The sequence below is a fragment of the Panthera tigris genome, chromosome B4 (genome assembly GCF_018350195.1).
Source record: "Panthera tigris isolate Pti1 chromosome B4, P.tigris_Pti1_mat1.1, whole genome shotgun sequence".
NCBI classification, from domain to species: domain Eukaryota; kingdom Metazoa; phylum Chordata; class Mammalia; order Carnivora; family Felidae; genus Panthera; species Panthera tigris.
In genome coordinates, this window is record NC_056666.1 from 115,768,391 (window position 1) to 115,785,874 (window position 17,484).

Consider the following 17,484-nt stretch of genomic DNA (forward strand, 5'->3'; position numbering starts at 1 on the left):
AGGTAGGCAGGCACATGTATTCGAGAATGAACTGTGGTGCTTAGGAAACTGATTATCACTTTGTTGGTAAAAGGTGCCCAGGAGCACCATTCTATATCCAGTGGAAACTTTGCTGTTTAGCAGGAAACTGAACAATGTCTTCCTCAATCTGGAACCCCTCCAGATGAATTTCAGAGACTCTCTGGGGGATATCACAGACCTAACAGCTGTTGTGGATGTGAGTCTGGAGTCATTCTGATGCCAGCAAGTTACGTGCTTAATTGGTGTGTCGCCAGCTCCCTAGTAACGTGATTGGCTTAATGAATGTCCTATCATGCTAAAAAGTTGATTTTCACAGATTTGGCTTAGCAGACAAAGTTGGATAATTATGAAAATCATCGTGTTAGAGAAATAGAAGAAAACTTTCGCAAGTGGTTAAAGTTAAAATTATAGAATTCAGACTATTTAGCATTGAGGCAAAAAATTAATGAGAAAGATTTTTTCTTTTTCAAATGCTGAAAAGATAAATATGACAACTTTGTGTTTCTTTATCTTTCCCACCTTCTTTCCTGTTGTGACCTAAAATGAAAACATTAGGAAAAGGATCGTAAGATCAGGTTAAGTAAAAAAAAAAAAAAAATGATACAGAATTGCAAATACCAGTATTTCTCAAATTTGGATTCTTGATTCTTGAAGAGTCCATAAGTTCTCTATGAAAATGAATTAAAATTGTGGTTTCTTGCTCTGCCCCAATCACCCTGGTCTCTTTGCTCACCACAGGGCTTTTGCACTTGCAGTATCTTCTGCCTAAACTCTCTTCCCTCTTTTATCTGTAGAGCTCACTCTTACCTTTTTCAGGTGTTCTTCTGCAAACATCACCTTCAAAAGACTTTCCTTGATCACCCTATTTAAAAGTATGCCCCTCCCAGCCATTTATTATCTCCCTCCTTGCTTTATTTCTCTGTTATATTAGATAGCATGACACAAAATTTTATTTATTTATTTATTGTCTTCCTCCACAAGAATGTAAACTCCTTGGAGTCTGGGATTTTTGTCCGTTTTGTTCTATTACTGTATTTACAGTACTGACACATAGTATGGGTATGCAATAAATATTTGTTGGATAGATGAATGAATTTACAAAGAACTACTAAGTAGTGAGAAAATTACGAATTGGAAATACACAGAATAAGAGACCTGAATGGCCAAGAAACCGTGAAAAGCTACTAAAACTGTTAGTAATCAGGAAAATACAACTTATAATGGCAGGGTCCCATTTCACACTCACCAGATGGGCAAAAGTTGAGAGGTTTGATAATGTTAACTTCAGAAGTCGGAAAATGTTAAAGGAATTGAACTGTGCCTGAGTTAGTGAGGTAGAATAGTCCTTGGCCCCTCATATGTGTTACACACAAGTTTGTTACATAAATATGAAGTTATCAGTGAGGATGTGGAACAAGCAGCAGGATGTCATCTCTGGTGGTGGAATGCAAATCTGTACAACTGCTTTGGAGAGCTACTTGGCAGTATGTGGTAAATCTGATAAAAAGCATACTTGTGACCCAACAGTGGCTAGGTTGTACCCTAGAAGAAGGCTCAGCAAACGTTTTCTATAAAGGGACAGATAACAAATATGTTGGCCTAAGAGACAAAATTAAAGATTTTGATGTAGGTACTTATATAACTATTTATTTTATGTTTTTAAAGTTTATTTTGAGAGAGAGAGAGAGAGAGAGAGAGAGCACGCACACACATGAGAGAGTGTGAGAGAGAGAGAGAAAGAGAGAGAGAGGGAGAGAGAGAGCACAAGTGGGGGAGGGGCAGAGAGAGAGAGAGGGAGACACAGAATCTGAAGCAGGCTCCAGGCTCTAGGTTGTCAGCGCAGAGCCCAACACAGGGCTAGAACCCATGAGCCATGAGACCATGACCTGAGCCAAAGCTGGACCCTTAAACAACTGAGCCACCCAGGTGCCCCACTTATGTAACTATTTAAGCTGTAACCATCTAAACCTTAGAGCAGGTAGTTTGTGGGCTGTAGAAAAACAGATGGCAGGCCCAATTTGGTCTGAGGGACAGTTTACCAGCCCCTGCTCTAGTGAAACTCCTTCTCAAGTGCACAGAGTTACATTTAAGAGGACATTTGTGGTAGCATTACATATAACAGTGGAAAATTAGGAATTGGAAATATCCTAAATGGCAAATAATGAGAGAATAAAAAGTGATATATTCAAATAATAGAATGCATAAATCTAAAAAAATACATATTTAGGTCAAAAAAAGCTTTAAAGGGGTAGGTAAGTTATGTACATGCAGTCTTAAAAACACTCTTATGTATATGTGTAGTAAAATAGTAAAAATATGAAAGTGAATGATAAATACCAAAATTCAGGGTGGCGATTACTCTGTGGAGTAGGGGAGGCTAGTGAAGTTGGAAATTGATACAGGTCTTCAAATGTATGTATAACACTTTAAAATTTAAATGAAAATATAAAACAATTATGGCAAAACTTAAAGTTTGATAGGTGTGTGTATATGGGTGTTCATAATACATTTTGGGCATTTGTAATGTTTAATACAAAGAATTTTTTTGGTGACCATTTCACAGTACACACAAATATTGAATCATTATATTGTACACCTACACTAATACGTTATATGTGAATTATACCCCAATAAAAAAGTTAAAAAACTTATTATAAGTTTCATTTGTATCATTTGGGGAGCTCTTTACAACCAAATGCTGACACAAGATCTCATGCCCACATTTGTGTTTGTGGTGAATAGCACCACTCAACTTTCTACAAGAAAAGAATAGAGGCAGGATGAACACAGAAATCATGTATTCACACCAATATTACGGCATACTCATCAAACGAAGGAACAGATAAACATCATAGGAAAACTGAGAGGAAAGAGTAGTATAGACCTGGCAGACTTAAAGAACCATATTTATGTAGTGAAGAGTGCTTTGGCTTCAGTAAAAATTATTTTTCATCTTGAATTAATGGCATTAATTTGAATTTTGTTAGTTTTATTGTCTTCTAGTTGTATAAAAGATATAAACATAAGGAGTTCACACCTGCCTTTGTGCATATTAAATTACACTAGGTCTGTAAGAACATTTTTCCTTTAAAAGGATCTCTACATTTCCAAACGTGACATATTCAGTAGCTCTCACCTCTGTAAAAGAGTGTATTTTAGACAGAGAAAGACACACCAAAACAGTAACAGCTTGGGTAATGAGATTTGGATTTTTTTTTTTTTACTGTGATGTTTTGAATTTTCCCGATTTTCTATACTAATTATATATGTTCCTCTAATAATCAGAAAATAAACAGAAGCTTGTTAAAATACTCCTTAACTAAATTGAATAGTTCTATACTTAAGGGAGTCACTACTTTATTAACCTCAGAGCTAAAGCATCCCCCTCATAGGATACAAGAGTTGTTTCCTGGTTTGTCACAAATCACTGTTACTCAAGACCAGACCCGGAAATATGGTATCTGGTTATATCTATCATCTCACCTGAGTGTCGAAGTGCAGAAAATCCTTGCTCACCCTCCCACTCCCAGGCTGGTTCACTTTTATTGTCCATGGAATGGAGGTCAGGAATTTCATGATACCAGTCCATGTCTGTGCTGCTAATAAAATAGAAAATGATGAAGTTAAGGAATTTCTTAGAACTTGAATGAAATGAATGTATTTATGGAGCTGTAAATCTAATCAGGTACTTTCCCATCCCTTTAGTTTTCAGAAATAGTGTTTTAAGGGACTATTGTTAAGATTAATAATTTATTTTGTAAAATGAACCAGACCATCTCGAGAATCTTGCAAGAACAAATTTGACGGAGATTCTTCAAAGAGCTGTGCAAATGCATCTTTGCTCCACTGACAGCATGTAAGACTTTCTAAGTCATTACTAGATCTTCAAAAGAATCCAAAGGACACAGAGACAGAGCAAGAGCCATGTGCACTCACCTGCTGATGCAATCGCCTGTGAGTGGGTCACAGCTCCCTGCGCAGTCACAGGGCCTGCAGCCATAGTCTCCGAAGCCCCAGTACCCCACCATACACCTGTCACAATGTGGCCCTGCCACCCCAGGCTTGCAAGGGCAGTCACCATTGCTGGGGTCACAGAAGGTCACTGAGCTGAAAGGAAGGACAGCTGATCCCACTGGATGACAGGAACACTCTACAACAGAGAGGACACACAAGGACTGATGAGTAACGAGGTTATCTGTGAAGATCAGGCCTGGCAATCCTGAAATAGTTTCCCTTTACCACCCAGCGAACCTCTAAGACTCCTCCTTTAGCCAGTTGGTATATGCTGAGAATGAAAGCTAATTAAATTACAGATAAGAAGATATAATCAAGAAGGAAAATTTGCTGAAAAACGAACTACATTATTTATTTTAGATTAGAGGGCATTAAATGTGAATGGCTTTTGCTTGGGGTGTTGAGAATGAACCAGCAAAGGTAACAAAGAAGGAGCAATTAGCGAGAAAGGAAAAAAAGTCATGAGTGTGGTGTTCTGGAAGCTAAACAAGGTTTCCACATCACGTAGGCAACATTCGCTGGGTTAAGTGCTGAGAGGCCCAGAAGATGGGGCATGGGGATATATTTTTGCATTTGACAACATGAAGACCATCGGTGTCCTCGATAGGGACAGTTTCACCATAATGATGAGTGGTGAGCCCATCTGAAGAGGATTAAGGAGGTCGGAGTAGAGGAATTTGAGCATGGGAACAGATAACTCTTTTGAGGAGCTTTTCTAGAAAGGCACAGAAATGTGGTGGTAGCTAAAACTGGAGGGGATAGGAATGCAAGTGAAGGTTCTAGTTTTTGCTTTGTTTATGGTAAGATGAAATAGATTACAAATGTTTGACATTGAATGGGAATGATCCAATAGAAAGGGGGAAAGAGGAGGTGTTGGCCTTGGGTAGGAACATGAGCAGTTCATAGTAACAGGATGCAGGGCAGAGCATATGGGCACTGATGCAGGAAAGTGGATAAATGCAGTAGTGGGAGTTAGTGGAATTGTTCTTCTGATTGCTTTTTTTCTGATTTTTCTGGATGAAATAGGAAGCAAAGTCACCAGGTCAGAGCGATGAAGAGTGGAAGCAGGAGAGTGAATGAGAGACATAGATAGTGAAGTATAATTGCTGGGCACAGAAAGGCTACACTTGAGGTCAGTAGTCATGAATCTGTAGTGATAGTGATATAGCCAAGAGGGTTCAGGTATGGGATAGGGAGAAAGCTGGATTTAATTCACATGGTGCTATGGACCCTTCCAGATTCATATGTTGAAGCCTAATCTCCATTGTGATGGTATCTGGAGGTGGGGTCTTTGGGAGGTTTGGATGCAGTCTTGGGGGTGATGAGATTGGTGCCCTTACAAGGGGATGGAAAGCTCAGCACTCTCTTCTCTGTGAAGAATGTGAAGCTATGATGAGAAGTTGGCAGTCTACAACCCAGAAGAGAGTTCTCACCAGAGCCCAGCTGTCCTGAACTTCAGAGGGATATCTGGGTCTCAAAGAGATTTCAGGAGGATGAAATTATTTTACTTTGCTTTGCTTTACTTTACTTTACTTTACTTTACTTTACTTTATTTTATTTTATTTTATTTTATTTTATTTTATTTTATTAATGTTTATTTTTGAGAGAGAGAGAGTGAGTGGGAGAGAGACAGAGAGAGAGGGGGATAGAGGATTTGAAGTGGGCTCTGACGCAAGGCTCATGATCTGAGCTGAAGTCGGACACTTAATCCCCGAGGATGAAATTATTTTAAATGAAATGACTTCAGCAAGGTACATAGCACAGTCTGACACCTACTAGGCTAACACTTCCTGCTAAGTCTTCTCAACTAATATTGTAAGATCCCACTCCCTCCTTTATTCCCTTGGAAACATCTTTTTATTGATTATTTTCTTTGTCATTAAAATCACAGTTTGGCCTCAATCTGGCTTCAGATCTCAACTACTGGCTGTGACCTCTGGCAAGATACCTAGCTTCTAGTTATCCCAGTTTTCTTGTCTTTAAAATGGAAATGAGAACAATATCTACCCTCATACGGTTGTTGTATGGATAAAAGGAGATCATGCATGTAGCATATGGCTACATTCGTGTAGTGGCTGGCACATGGTTAATTAATTGCGGGTTAACTAACAATTTAATTCAAGAAATAATTCTTGTAGAGGTGTAGGATCTATGCTTGTATAAGTAATGGTGCCAGCCTTCAGGGAACTCATAGTCTTGTTGGGGAAACAGAGGAGTAAACAAAAACTTTCCATATGCTGTGGCTAGGTACTCTAGCAGAAGCCTAGGAGTGCTACAGGGAGCATAGAAAAAGGAAGACAGGTTGAGGGAGCCACATAGGAACTGCAAAGGAGGGGTCATTTAGACATGTGAGCTGATCCTAAAAGATGAGTATGAGTTTGCAAGCTGAGAAGGAGGGAAAGACAGGTTGTTGTTTATCCCAGTCTTTGGATACTCCCCCCACTGCATTTCTTTTAAATAATGAAAACAAAATTTAATTGTGGCCAAAAGCAGATATGACAAAATGTAGCATCTTAACCATTTTCAACTGTAAAGTTCATCCCCATTGCATTTTATGTTTTCACATTACATGTGGAAGCTTACTGCTTCCTGAAAATGTGAAGCTCTTTCCTGCCCCGGTGCCCCTTGTTACACCTGCATTGCCTTTCCCACCTTGTCTGTCTGGATCTTGACATGTTTCCTTGTCTGGCTCCCTCCAGACAGTTTACCATGTTCTCCTCTGTGCTGCCTCTGCTTTTAGTATATGCTTCTATTTTGTGTGTATCATAGTACATCATTATTTGTTTGTATACATGTTGCCCTTGCTACCAGACTTTGGACTCATTGACAGATGGATCTTTATCTTCTTATTTTTGTTTTCCAGTCCCCAGAACAGTGTCTGGTATATGGCAGATGCCCACATTAGTATTTGTGGAACTGACCTGAAGGACATTCCAGGCAGTGGGAATCATATGTGAAAGGGCATGGCCTCCTTGGAGAGCATGAGAATTTTAGAATGTCCATTGAGTGGAAAGTAGTTGAAGTTGATGAAGCAGAAGAAAAAGTCAGAGTTAGGGTTGGAGCCAGATTGAGAAGGGCCTAACCCAAGAAGTTGATTTTTGTTCTATGGGTATAAAGAGACATAGGAAGTCACTCTTTCTTCCTTTCTTTCTTCTTTTAATGTTTATTTATTTTTGAGAGAGAGACAGAGTGCAAGTGGGGGAGGGACAGAGAGAGAGGGAGACACAGAATCCAAAGCAGGCTCCAGGCTCTGAGCTGTCAGCACAGAGCCTGACATGGGGCTTGAACTCATGAACTGTGAGATCATGACCTGAGCCGAAGTCGGATGCTCAACCAACTGAGCCATCCAGGCACCCCGGAAGTAACACTTTCAAAGGGCAGAATTATGACATGATTATGATTTAATTTTGAAGATACTTTGGTGGCATTATGTGAAATAGTCTAGAGTAGGGAGAGACTGATAAGAAATGACAGAGAACAAGGAACTGGACTAAGTAGATGTGGGAACAGGAAGAAAGGTTGGATGTGAAAAATCAATTTTTAGATTGAAATGATAGTATTTGGAGGTCATTTGAGGAGGAAGAAGAAACTGTTGAGCAACAAATAGAAATTGAGGAACATTTTAACATTTCTAGCTTATGAAAGTGGATGACTAATATTTCTCTCATGTTAGTAAGGCATTGTTGATTTGTTATTTGTTCTTAATTAATTAATTACCTAGGAAAGAACTTGGAGAGTTATATAATATGTACCACAAAATGTACCAAAATGTATCAAAGTGCTATGTGATGATACTAAATGAGATCACATAATCCAATATAAACAGTGCATCATTTTGAGATGACTAAACCAATAGTTACTGCAATATTCAGTTCTAAGCTTGGTTCTTTTTTTTTAAGAAAAAATTTTTAAATATTTATTTATTTTTGAGAGAGAGAGAGAGAGAAAGAGAGAGAGAGAGACAGAGTGCGAGAGGCAGAGGGGTAGAGACAGAGGGAGACACAGAATCTGAAGCAGGCTCCAGGCTCTGAGCTGTCAGCACAGAGCCTGATTGGACTCAAACCTGTGAACTGTGAGATCATGACCTGAGCTGAAGTCGGATGCTTAACTGACTGAACTACCCAGATGCACCTAAGTCAGCTTGGTTCTTGACAGCAGATAAGGGAGCCAGAAGAAAGACGTCTTAGACTTCCACCTATTGTAATCTTTGGTTTTCCACTGTCACCATTATCTTTTACTCTAATAGAAAATTCAAGCCTTTTTAGGATTTGACCTCTGTGTACTACCATATACTTTAAAACTTACACATATTTCATGTGATTCTATCACATGTGCTGTGGATTTCTGTCAATGTGACTTTTTGCATAATTACAAGATAAAAATACCATTTGGAAACTATGCAGAACTAGCTCCAGGCAGATGGCACTGACACCTTTCACAGCATATTTTTCAAACTGCACACCAAGGCTTGCCTTGCATACCTCTCTCCTGAAGTTTGTGAAACAGTCAATATTTGACACATAATCTACATTTCTTATTTTCTTCCAAAATGGAAATATATTTTCATCTTGCTTGGGGGAAAAAAAGGTTCTGCTTAAATTCTGGTTGAGGTTCTGATTCTTCAACATATATTTCTCATTGGCTGTTGATTCTAAAGTGCAACCCAAGCACTTAACCTTTTACATATTCATTATGATGAATGTCAGTTACAACCCAGTTGGCGTACCTAAATCCTTCCATCAGCTTTGTCTTCTTGTTGGAAGACAATAGAATAGTAAAGATTGAACTATTATCATATACTGTCATTCTGAACTTATTTTTCTTTCATTATAATTTTTGGTGTGTACAGCTATGGTGAATTGTCCTTAAAAGCCAAAATGGTGGGGCGCATGGGTGGCTCAGTTGTTCCAGTCTTCGACTCTTGGTTTTGGCTCAGGTCATGATCTCACAGTTTGTGGATTTGAGCCCTGTGTCAGGTTCTGTGCTGACAGCATACAGCCTGCTTTGGATCCCCTGTCTCCCTCTGTCTCTCTACTTCTCTGCCTCTCGTGCTCTCTTTCTCTTAAAAATAAATAAACATTAAAAATAAAAAAGCTAAAATGGTGCTTTGAGTGGCAGCCAGATGTCCTGTCTAGGTATTAAATGATTCATTATTGGAATAATTTTCATCCCTCCCAAACCTTTTCCCTAAACCACTTGCCCACTGCTGCTCTCTCAACCAAAGTGACAGAATAAAGTTATTAAAAGTGTCATTTTAAATTCCTAAATAATGTCACAAGGTTTCTTTAATAATGCAAATGACTACTTTTAAATAATACATTCTGTACTGACGTGTCCTGTTATAAGAAAACCTAAAATAATAATACAAAATATTCAAAACAGGTGAGGGAAATGGGTACTTTTACAAAAGATCTCATGACAGGTTCTTTTCAAATAATGAATATAAAATTGCTAAATATTATCCAAATTTTATTTACAGATATTTGTTTGCAGAAGTACATCTATTATGTGAAACACTGGCTCTCTATGAGCATTTGCAGAGAAGAGTTAGGACATGAGGCTGTTCTGGAGTAACTTCTACCAGAAAACATACTGTTCATGAAATAATGGATGAACACATTTTTAAACAACCTTGTTTATGTGTATGGCTCTGAAATTAATAATTGTTTCAATCACAATACAGCTTGATTGGAAATTGCCTGTAAGATCTTTTAGGAAGACAGAAAATAAAACAAAGGTGGTGTAATACAATTTGTAAGGGCACAAACTTAAAAGTCAGGCTCATGAGTCCAAATTCTGGTTTATGAGGGTGATTCTTTACAGGCTTTTGTGAAATTAACCTCTTCAAGTTTCCCTTTTCTTATTGATGGAGCAAGATTAATAATACATATGCCATAGGGTTCCTGTATGAGGACTGAATGAGATATTGTATATATTTAGCAATGTATGAGGCAGTTAGTACATCAAATGCTCAGAGAATGACTGTTATTATCTGGCTGAAACATACTGGCTAAAAAATTTTTTTTTTTATTAAGTAATCTCTGTGCCCAACGTGGGGCTCAAACTCATGACCCTGAGATCAAGAGTCATATACTCTACCAACTGAGCCAGTCAGGCATCATCAACATACTAGTTTTTAAAAGTCCACTATTCATTCACTAATTCACTCATTCATTCATTCATTCACACCTTTGCCAAAGAGTTTTTGAAGTTTAGTGTTAACATGAGCTTTGCTAGAACCTGAAGATATAAAGAGGAATACAGAGTCACAACTAGCTCTTCAGTGAATCAAGAGAGATATGCAAATAAATAATTACAGACAGTAAATGCTATATTGAGTACCCCCCCCCCGGGGTGCATGGGAACACAGAGGAAACAGCAACAACTACCTTAGTGCAGATATGGATTGTTTTTAAAAGAAATTTTAATAATTTGATTGGTTTCCAAAATATCCTGAAATTCCTCACTTTGCATCTGGGAGGAATTTGGTGGCAAACAGCTTTCTTGCCTACTTTGTCTTACAGAATTAGGTTAGCCTCCTATTGCATGTTCCTTTCTTTGGATAAAATAAATTCATCTGCTCTTACTCTCCTTTTGTGGGTGAGAGCATATTGAAAAAGAGTAGGTCTTGATCCATGATCCTGCTGCTTATAGGGAGATATTGCACCATGTAATTTAGGACTAGAGTCCCAGCTGTGAATCTACATGAACATAATAAGTATGTAAACATGAGTACAAGATGGCCAGGGACAAAATGTGAGAGTTATGGCTTCCTTTATTCTGATGAAGTTGCTAAAGCTTTCACTGCCTTCTCTCTTTAATCCACCTTCACCACAACTCCAGAAGTCATTTGCAGATCTTTCATTCAGAGAGTGGTCCACGATGCCAAGCTTACTGCAGAAACAACCAGTTGAGTTCAGCATCGTACACCTTTTAAAAATTGCCAGGACTCCTTACTATTACCTGATGGCTGTAGCTTTTGCTATTCTGCTAGTAAAAGCTACGCTGGGAGCAAAACACCCTCAAAGTATTTGCTCCTGATTTAGCTTTTCTAAAAACAGAACTCAAAGTTCAAGGCCCTCAGCTGGGAAAGCAGCAGCTTGTCAAGGGCTTTCACCACTGCCCAGTAGCCACTCCTTCAACAGAGCCTCCCAGCCTCCCAACACCATCTTCCCCTGAAAAGGCCAAGGTCCTACATAATTTCTGATGGGGAATTTTAAATATCAAAATCATTTCAAAAGCTGCCCAGCTGCCTGCTGAGGTTCTTGGAACTGGAGCTATGACCAAGACAATGACTGAGAGGTAGCTCTAAACAGAAAAGAGGCAGTATGATTTGTTACTACTGTATCAAGTGTGCAGTTAAATTAATATAAAATGAAGTCTTCTACCTTTTTGGGTACTGTTTTCTCCTTCTACTATCAATTATTTTTGCTAGTGGACAAACAGCTATAGGAAAATAAAGAAAACGTTATAAACAAAGGTAATTGCCCATTTTTTAAATTCATCCTTTATATATGATATGCATTGTGTTCAAAGATAGCTAGTTTAACAATATTCAAGATGAATATTAATTTGAAATAAAATTATATGCTAGAATAAATCTAATAAGAAAAATTAAGACTTGCCTTTCACTTACTGAAATGCAATGTCTCTTGAGTTATTGTACATCCCACACTGAAAGAAATCCAATGCTTTAGGAAAAAGTAAGGTATTTAAGTATATTTCCTGTGTTTTCTATATACTTTAAATGAGTAATGCAAATAAATACAAAAGAAATACCCTTTATTTTTAATGCTTTACTATGTGACCACTACTCAGACCCTCAATTTGATTTCTGTATCATTCTTTTCCTGTTTACTAGTTGTAACTGAGCCAGTTACTATTTATTCCTGGGTATATCTAAAAGATCTTAGATGGCTAAATAGCTAATTTTATTTTCGTGAGTTGCTACTTCAGTTAAAACTGCAGAAAGTACTTTTGAGAGTAGAGATACATTTTGTTACAGGAAGACTTTTAAGTATAATTTTAGACACGGTATTTTGCTTTGAGGAATTTGGTTATATCAAACATCATTATCTTTTTGTTGAAGAAAGCCTTCTGTATTTCCATTCTACTCAGCCACCATCTAACCAAGTGCCTAGCCAGGAACTGTAGTCATCCCTAACTCCTTTTTCTTTTGGATAAAGAATGCTTACTGACCCCATCTGTCTTCTCCTTTCAACTGATGTGGTTCATCCCTGCTAAAATCTATCATGGTACCCTTTTCTTCATAACACTTATTATAGTTTTAAATTACATATTTACTTGGATAAATTTATTTATAGTCTGTTTCCATGGAATTAGGGACTCTGTTTTATTGTATATATACAGTGAATAGGATGGGACTGCCACCAGTAAATCTGTTTGAGTTTTTAAAAAATGGATGAATTATAGTCACTTAATGAATATTTGTTAATGATTGATAGTCTTTTGGCCTCCAGTTTAATCTCTTTATGATTTTTCACCTCCCTGCTGTCTATATAGTACACTGTGAAGGCCCAGAAGGTAGAAACCACATCTTTTCATCTCTGTATCCAAAGAGATGACTGGCCTAGGACCATGCTGAACCATTTTAGTGATTCAATCTTTGTTGAATGAATGTGCCTTGGAATGAGTGACAGCCATGAAATATGTTTAGATGAATCTCCTAAAAGGGTCATATTATTTCTTTTATAGGTTTTTAGTATTTTAGCACCACAGCATTGCAATCCTAAGATACTAGAAATAGAACACACACACACACACACACACACACACACACACACACATACACACACCCCAAATCCAGAGAAAACTGAAATGGTTAAACAGAACAGATTATTCTGAATTTTCCTAGTGCAAGACGGTTCCCTACATTTAATGCTTCACTCAGTCAAATTTTATTATTTATTATTTGTGATAAAAGTTCTTTATTCCAACTCTGTAGGGGACATTCCCCACCCATAAATGCCTTTCACTGGCAGTGAAATTTTTTTTCACATTAATCAATCTTTTTTCCTCACTTTCATCCAATTATATCTAATTACAACTCTTTGTTCTAGGGCAGTAAATTACGTTTTGCCACTCCCTATGTCCCCTTACACCCTTTGAGTGTTTGAAGAAAGTTGTTGTATTCTTCTTGAGCAGTTTCCTAGTTGAGTTGAGACTATTTAGCCTCTTTCATATTTGTTCATTAGTATCTCTGTTTTCTTGATTGTTGTGTTGGCCCATGTGGAACACTCTTCAGTTAGCTCCATCTTTCCTGTACGAAGATTCCTTAAGATAAATGCAGCTCCTGAAGTTCAAACTTTACATGGCAATGTATGATAATACATTTTTTCAAGAGGTTAGGGCCTTTAAAAACTATATTTGGTTCTAATACATATGTTCACTCATTTCTGCATTTAAAAACTCATTTTGTTTTCATCCACCAGACCACAGTGTAGAATCAAGTTCTTGAGATCTCTGTGTGTATTTGGATCAGTCTTTAAGGTCAGACAAACCTGGGTTCAAATCCCAGCCCTGCCTCTGACCAGCTGTGTGAAGTTGAACAAATTATATAATTAATTTAAGCCTCAGTGTCCTCATTTGTAAAATATAAAAGTCACCACCTAACTCCTAAAGATTGCTAAATGAGGTAAGTTATGTAAATTGCCCAGCACAGTGTCTGGCCCATAGTAGCCATTCAACAAATGCTACTTCTCTTCTTCGTACCCTATCTAATTTTGTCCAGGCTTTCTGAGAGTTTTGATATTTCATAATTATTTGCCTGATTATTTATTGCTTGTCCTCATGAAACACAGAATGGTGTATTGTTTGTTTATTCAGTGAATTACACTTTGTTTTGGAAACATCGTAGAGAATCTCATGATCTCTCCCACTTCTCTTCCCAAATTTGACTGACTTTTATTATTCATCAGTTCATAAAATTTCTCCTTTTTGAGGGGCGATTTTAATTTATGTCATTTGATCTTTTTAAGGGATAGTCCCAGTATGATTACTACATTATGATATATGTATTTTTCTCTATCTTTTCCATTTCTTAACCCTCTGGTTTTACATCCTAGATTTTTTTAAAGCTGACATTAAAGTTTCCCAACTATGATTGCCAAGTGACTGGTTCTATTTAAAGTTTTCAAAAACAGTTACTTCATATTGATTCTATGCTGAAATCATTCACAGTTGCTTTCAGCATAAAACAGGAATGTCTAAGTTGTTTATATGACATAAAATGGACTCATGTGGTTTTGCTGAAACTGTAATTTGAAAGAAAAAGCCCACTAAGCTACTATAGGAAGAGACTTTAAGGACCCTTGGGAAACAATCCTTTTCTGATACGGACTGGAACATAGGTACAACAATGAAAAGTGGGGAAGTGCTATGGGCTCCTAAATGTGGTAAGCTATCCTGGATTTAATTATTTAAAAATTTTTACTTCTGATACAATTTGAAGGGAAAGTATAACCATCCTAGAGGTAGAATGAAATAATTAATAAATAGAGGTACAAGCAAGCAGACAAACACAGAAATTCTTCTTTGGGAGCATGATGAGAGGGTGATATTTGAGTTGACTGTGAAGGATGGAAAGATAGTCTGCAGCAAGAGAGTCACCCATTCTAGACACTGTGTTTCCATCAGTTGAGCAGTTTTCACCTAAGACAGAAAGAAGAAAAGAAGAAGAAAAAAAGCAAGAAGGAAAAAAAGATAGATTTAGATGGATGACTGAGCTCTTTACAAAGATAGCTGGCTAGTCAGGGTAACGGTAACCAAGTAACAAAATGGTATCTTGGTAAACACTTGGTTTGGGTTTTAGGGCAGAAGGACCAAGTTTATTTTTGTTCACTCTTTGCTGAAAGGCAACAGACTACATTTATTTTGGACCGCCAGAGAGGAAGGAAGGGCATGTCAGTTTTTCAAGAGGTTGTTTACTTTGACAGGGAATAAATTCTGCTTTCTTTTCCATTTGCTGATTTTTCTTTAAATATGGAGAGAGACGATGCAATAGTTAAAAATGTGTCATAACATAAAAGCCAAAAATTTATTGTAAAGGAACTAACTGGCTGTTTCCTAAAACAAAGAGCTATCCTATTCTTTAAAAAAAATTTTTTTTAATGTTTATTTATTTTTGAGAGAGAGAGACAGAGTGTGAGCAGGGAAGGGGGAGAGAGAGGGAGACAGAATCCGAAGCAGGCTCCAGGCTCTGAGCTGTCAGCACAGAGCCTGACACAGGGCTTGAACTCACAGACCAGCTCATGACCTGAGCTGAAGTTAGGCGCTTAACTTACTGAGCCACCCAGGTGCCCCAAGAGCTATCCTATTCTATAAGTCATTTCTTCAAACATCTATTTCAAACGATGTGTTGTATGGGAACATGTGTGTGTATGTAAGGGAAATTTTCTGTAGAGAGGTGTCATAGAATAGCTGTCAATATTTCACACCCAATTTCCCATGAATCTAACATTTAAGATATTCTTTGGTGTTAAAAGGTCGGGGGGAGAATGGGGCTTCATGAAGAACTACATTCAACGATTATTTAAATCCAACACAATAACGTACTTATAGTAGTTTAGTGCACATTCTGAAATATGTAAATACAGAAGTAAAAGTAAATTGTCAATGTAGTGGTAAGTTAATTTTATTATAAATTCCAGTCTTATTACACAATAATGAACTCTAAAATATGAGGTACTTATGGTAAATCAATGTATATACTATGAACAAGAGGGAGTTCTCTGAATGGAATTGCTAGATATTTATTTTGAAACTGTTGCATGAAAAACAGGTATCTTAGAAATCTGCCATAATTTTTTTTTTTTTTGAGAAAAGCAGAGGTTCTAAGTTAGACATTCTTAAGAGGGAAAGATAAGTGACATGAAAGCTTTTGAGCATTTATATCTATCATTGAGTCAGGAAAAATGTCTAGTCAAGAGTTTTAGTAATCCTTTAGGATTTTCTGTCAAGAGTTATGGCTAATTCAGTGAGCAGATTGAGTTATACATGATTCTTAGCTCAAAATCTTTCATTCAAGGATGGAAGTGAACAGAGCGCACATTAGAAACAATGGTATATGTAATGGTTCTCAATTGCTGGCCAGGAAACCAAAAGGCTGAATCAGAATCACCAACCTTGCTTTTAAAGACAAAAAACAAAAACAAAAACAAAAACAAAAACAAAAAACAGATATCTGCCCCGGATCCCTGTTGGAGATTTTGATTCAGAAGATCTAGGGAAAGGCTCTGAGAGTTTATATTTTCAGTAAGTGCTCCCAAGTGATTCTGATCCATACACGGGTTGGGGAACCAATGACTAGATTGGAGTAGTGCTTGAGATCAGAGAAAGAAGCTGTGAAGGTGGAGTCAAGACTTCTTTCAAAGGAGGGAAACCATTCCACTTGTGGTATAGAGTATGAGTCTATTTGAGTTCCTGATTTGAAAATGATCTGATAGCTTGAAATTGACCATGGGGGAAATACTTAAACCATAGAAATTGGCCAATGCTATAAATCTGGGCATTTTCCCTCCCTAGAAAGCTAGCACACCACAGTTCAGTGAGGTCATTCTCATATTTTTAATATGTCTGCCAAAGGAAAATCTACTTAGGTGATAGGATACAACAGGTACATAAGTGACATTCAATATTTCAAGTGAGTTACTGTAAAAGAGACTGCTTTTTTAAAACATAGAGACAGTGTTCTTCAAAGTATCTTAGTACACAGTGATAATTATATTTTCCATTTTACTTCTGTACTTTAGCAACCAGCTGGTCTGAGCCTCCATTCTCCTCTCAACTCTAGATTCAGCTGGAGAGATTCACATTTTCCCTTGTGTTTACAGACCTTAAATGCACTGTCCTTTACATTTTTTTTTTCTGAGTTGTAGAAATAAATTTAGTTCCAATGATCTCTACTAGTCTTAAAAAAACAAACATCTCTAGAATCCTCAAAGTGCTTTCTTGGCTATGGAAATGTGTTGTTGATTGTTTGTGTCCCACAGTTGATCCTACTTAAGATTGTAATAAAGAGGAAGCGAGAACAGAGATGATTTAATTATAAATCTATTGGCCAGTAGATTTGGTTTAGAGCTCTTTTTATTCAGGTCTGATGAATTTATCACCATCAACTAAAAAATGTATATGTAAGGACAATAGCATTCAGCATAGAGCTTGTCAGGAGAGTGGAAGGGAAAAATAGCCTGGAACATCAATGGAGCCAATAAATCCTTGGCTTATTTGGCAGAGAGTTAGCTACCTAACTGTGAACAGAGTCTCAAGATTAATGTCACCAGTATTTGTTGGATGGAAAAATGTGTCCAGGTAAGTATTCTGTTAAATGTATATATATGTAATCTGTGAGGAAGAATAACATCAGTTCATTTTATTTTCTAGATCAACTCATTAAAGTCAACAAAGGCAATCATTGATTAGAAAGTAGTA

General features: G+C 37.3%; 1 protein-coding gene across 2 annotated transcripts in view; it reads right to left on the reverse strand.

The window, feature by feature from the left end:
- NTN4 (netrin 4) overlaps positions 1-17,484 on the reverse strand; it is a 123,859-nt gene that overhangs the window by 15,078 nt on the left and 91,297 nt on the right. The window contains exons 6-7 of one of the 2 annotated variants that reach the window (XM_042992938.1): positions 3,958-4,171; positions 3,505-3,617 (exon numbers count right to left, since the gene is read on the reverse strand). In XM_042992938.1, the coding sequence (XP_042848872.1) occupies positions 3,505-3,617; positions 3,958-4,171 (327 nt within the window). Of the gene's footprint in view, positions 1-3,504; positions 3,621-3,957; positions 4,172-17,484 lie in introns of both variants that reach the window. The other variant, XM_042992937.1, reaches the window with a different exon arrangement.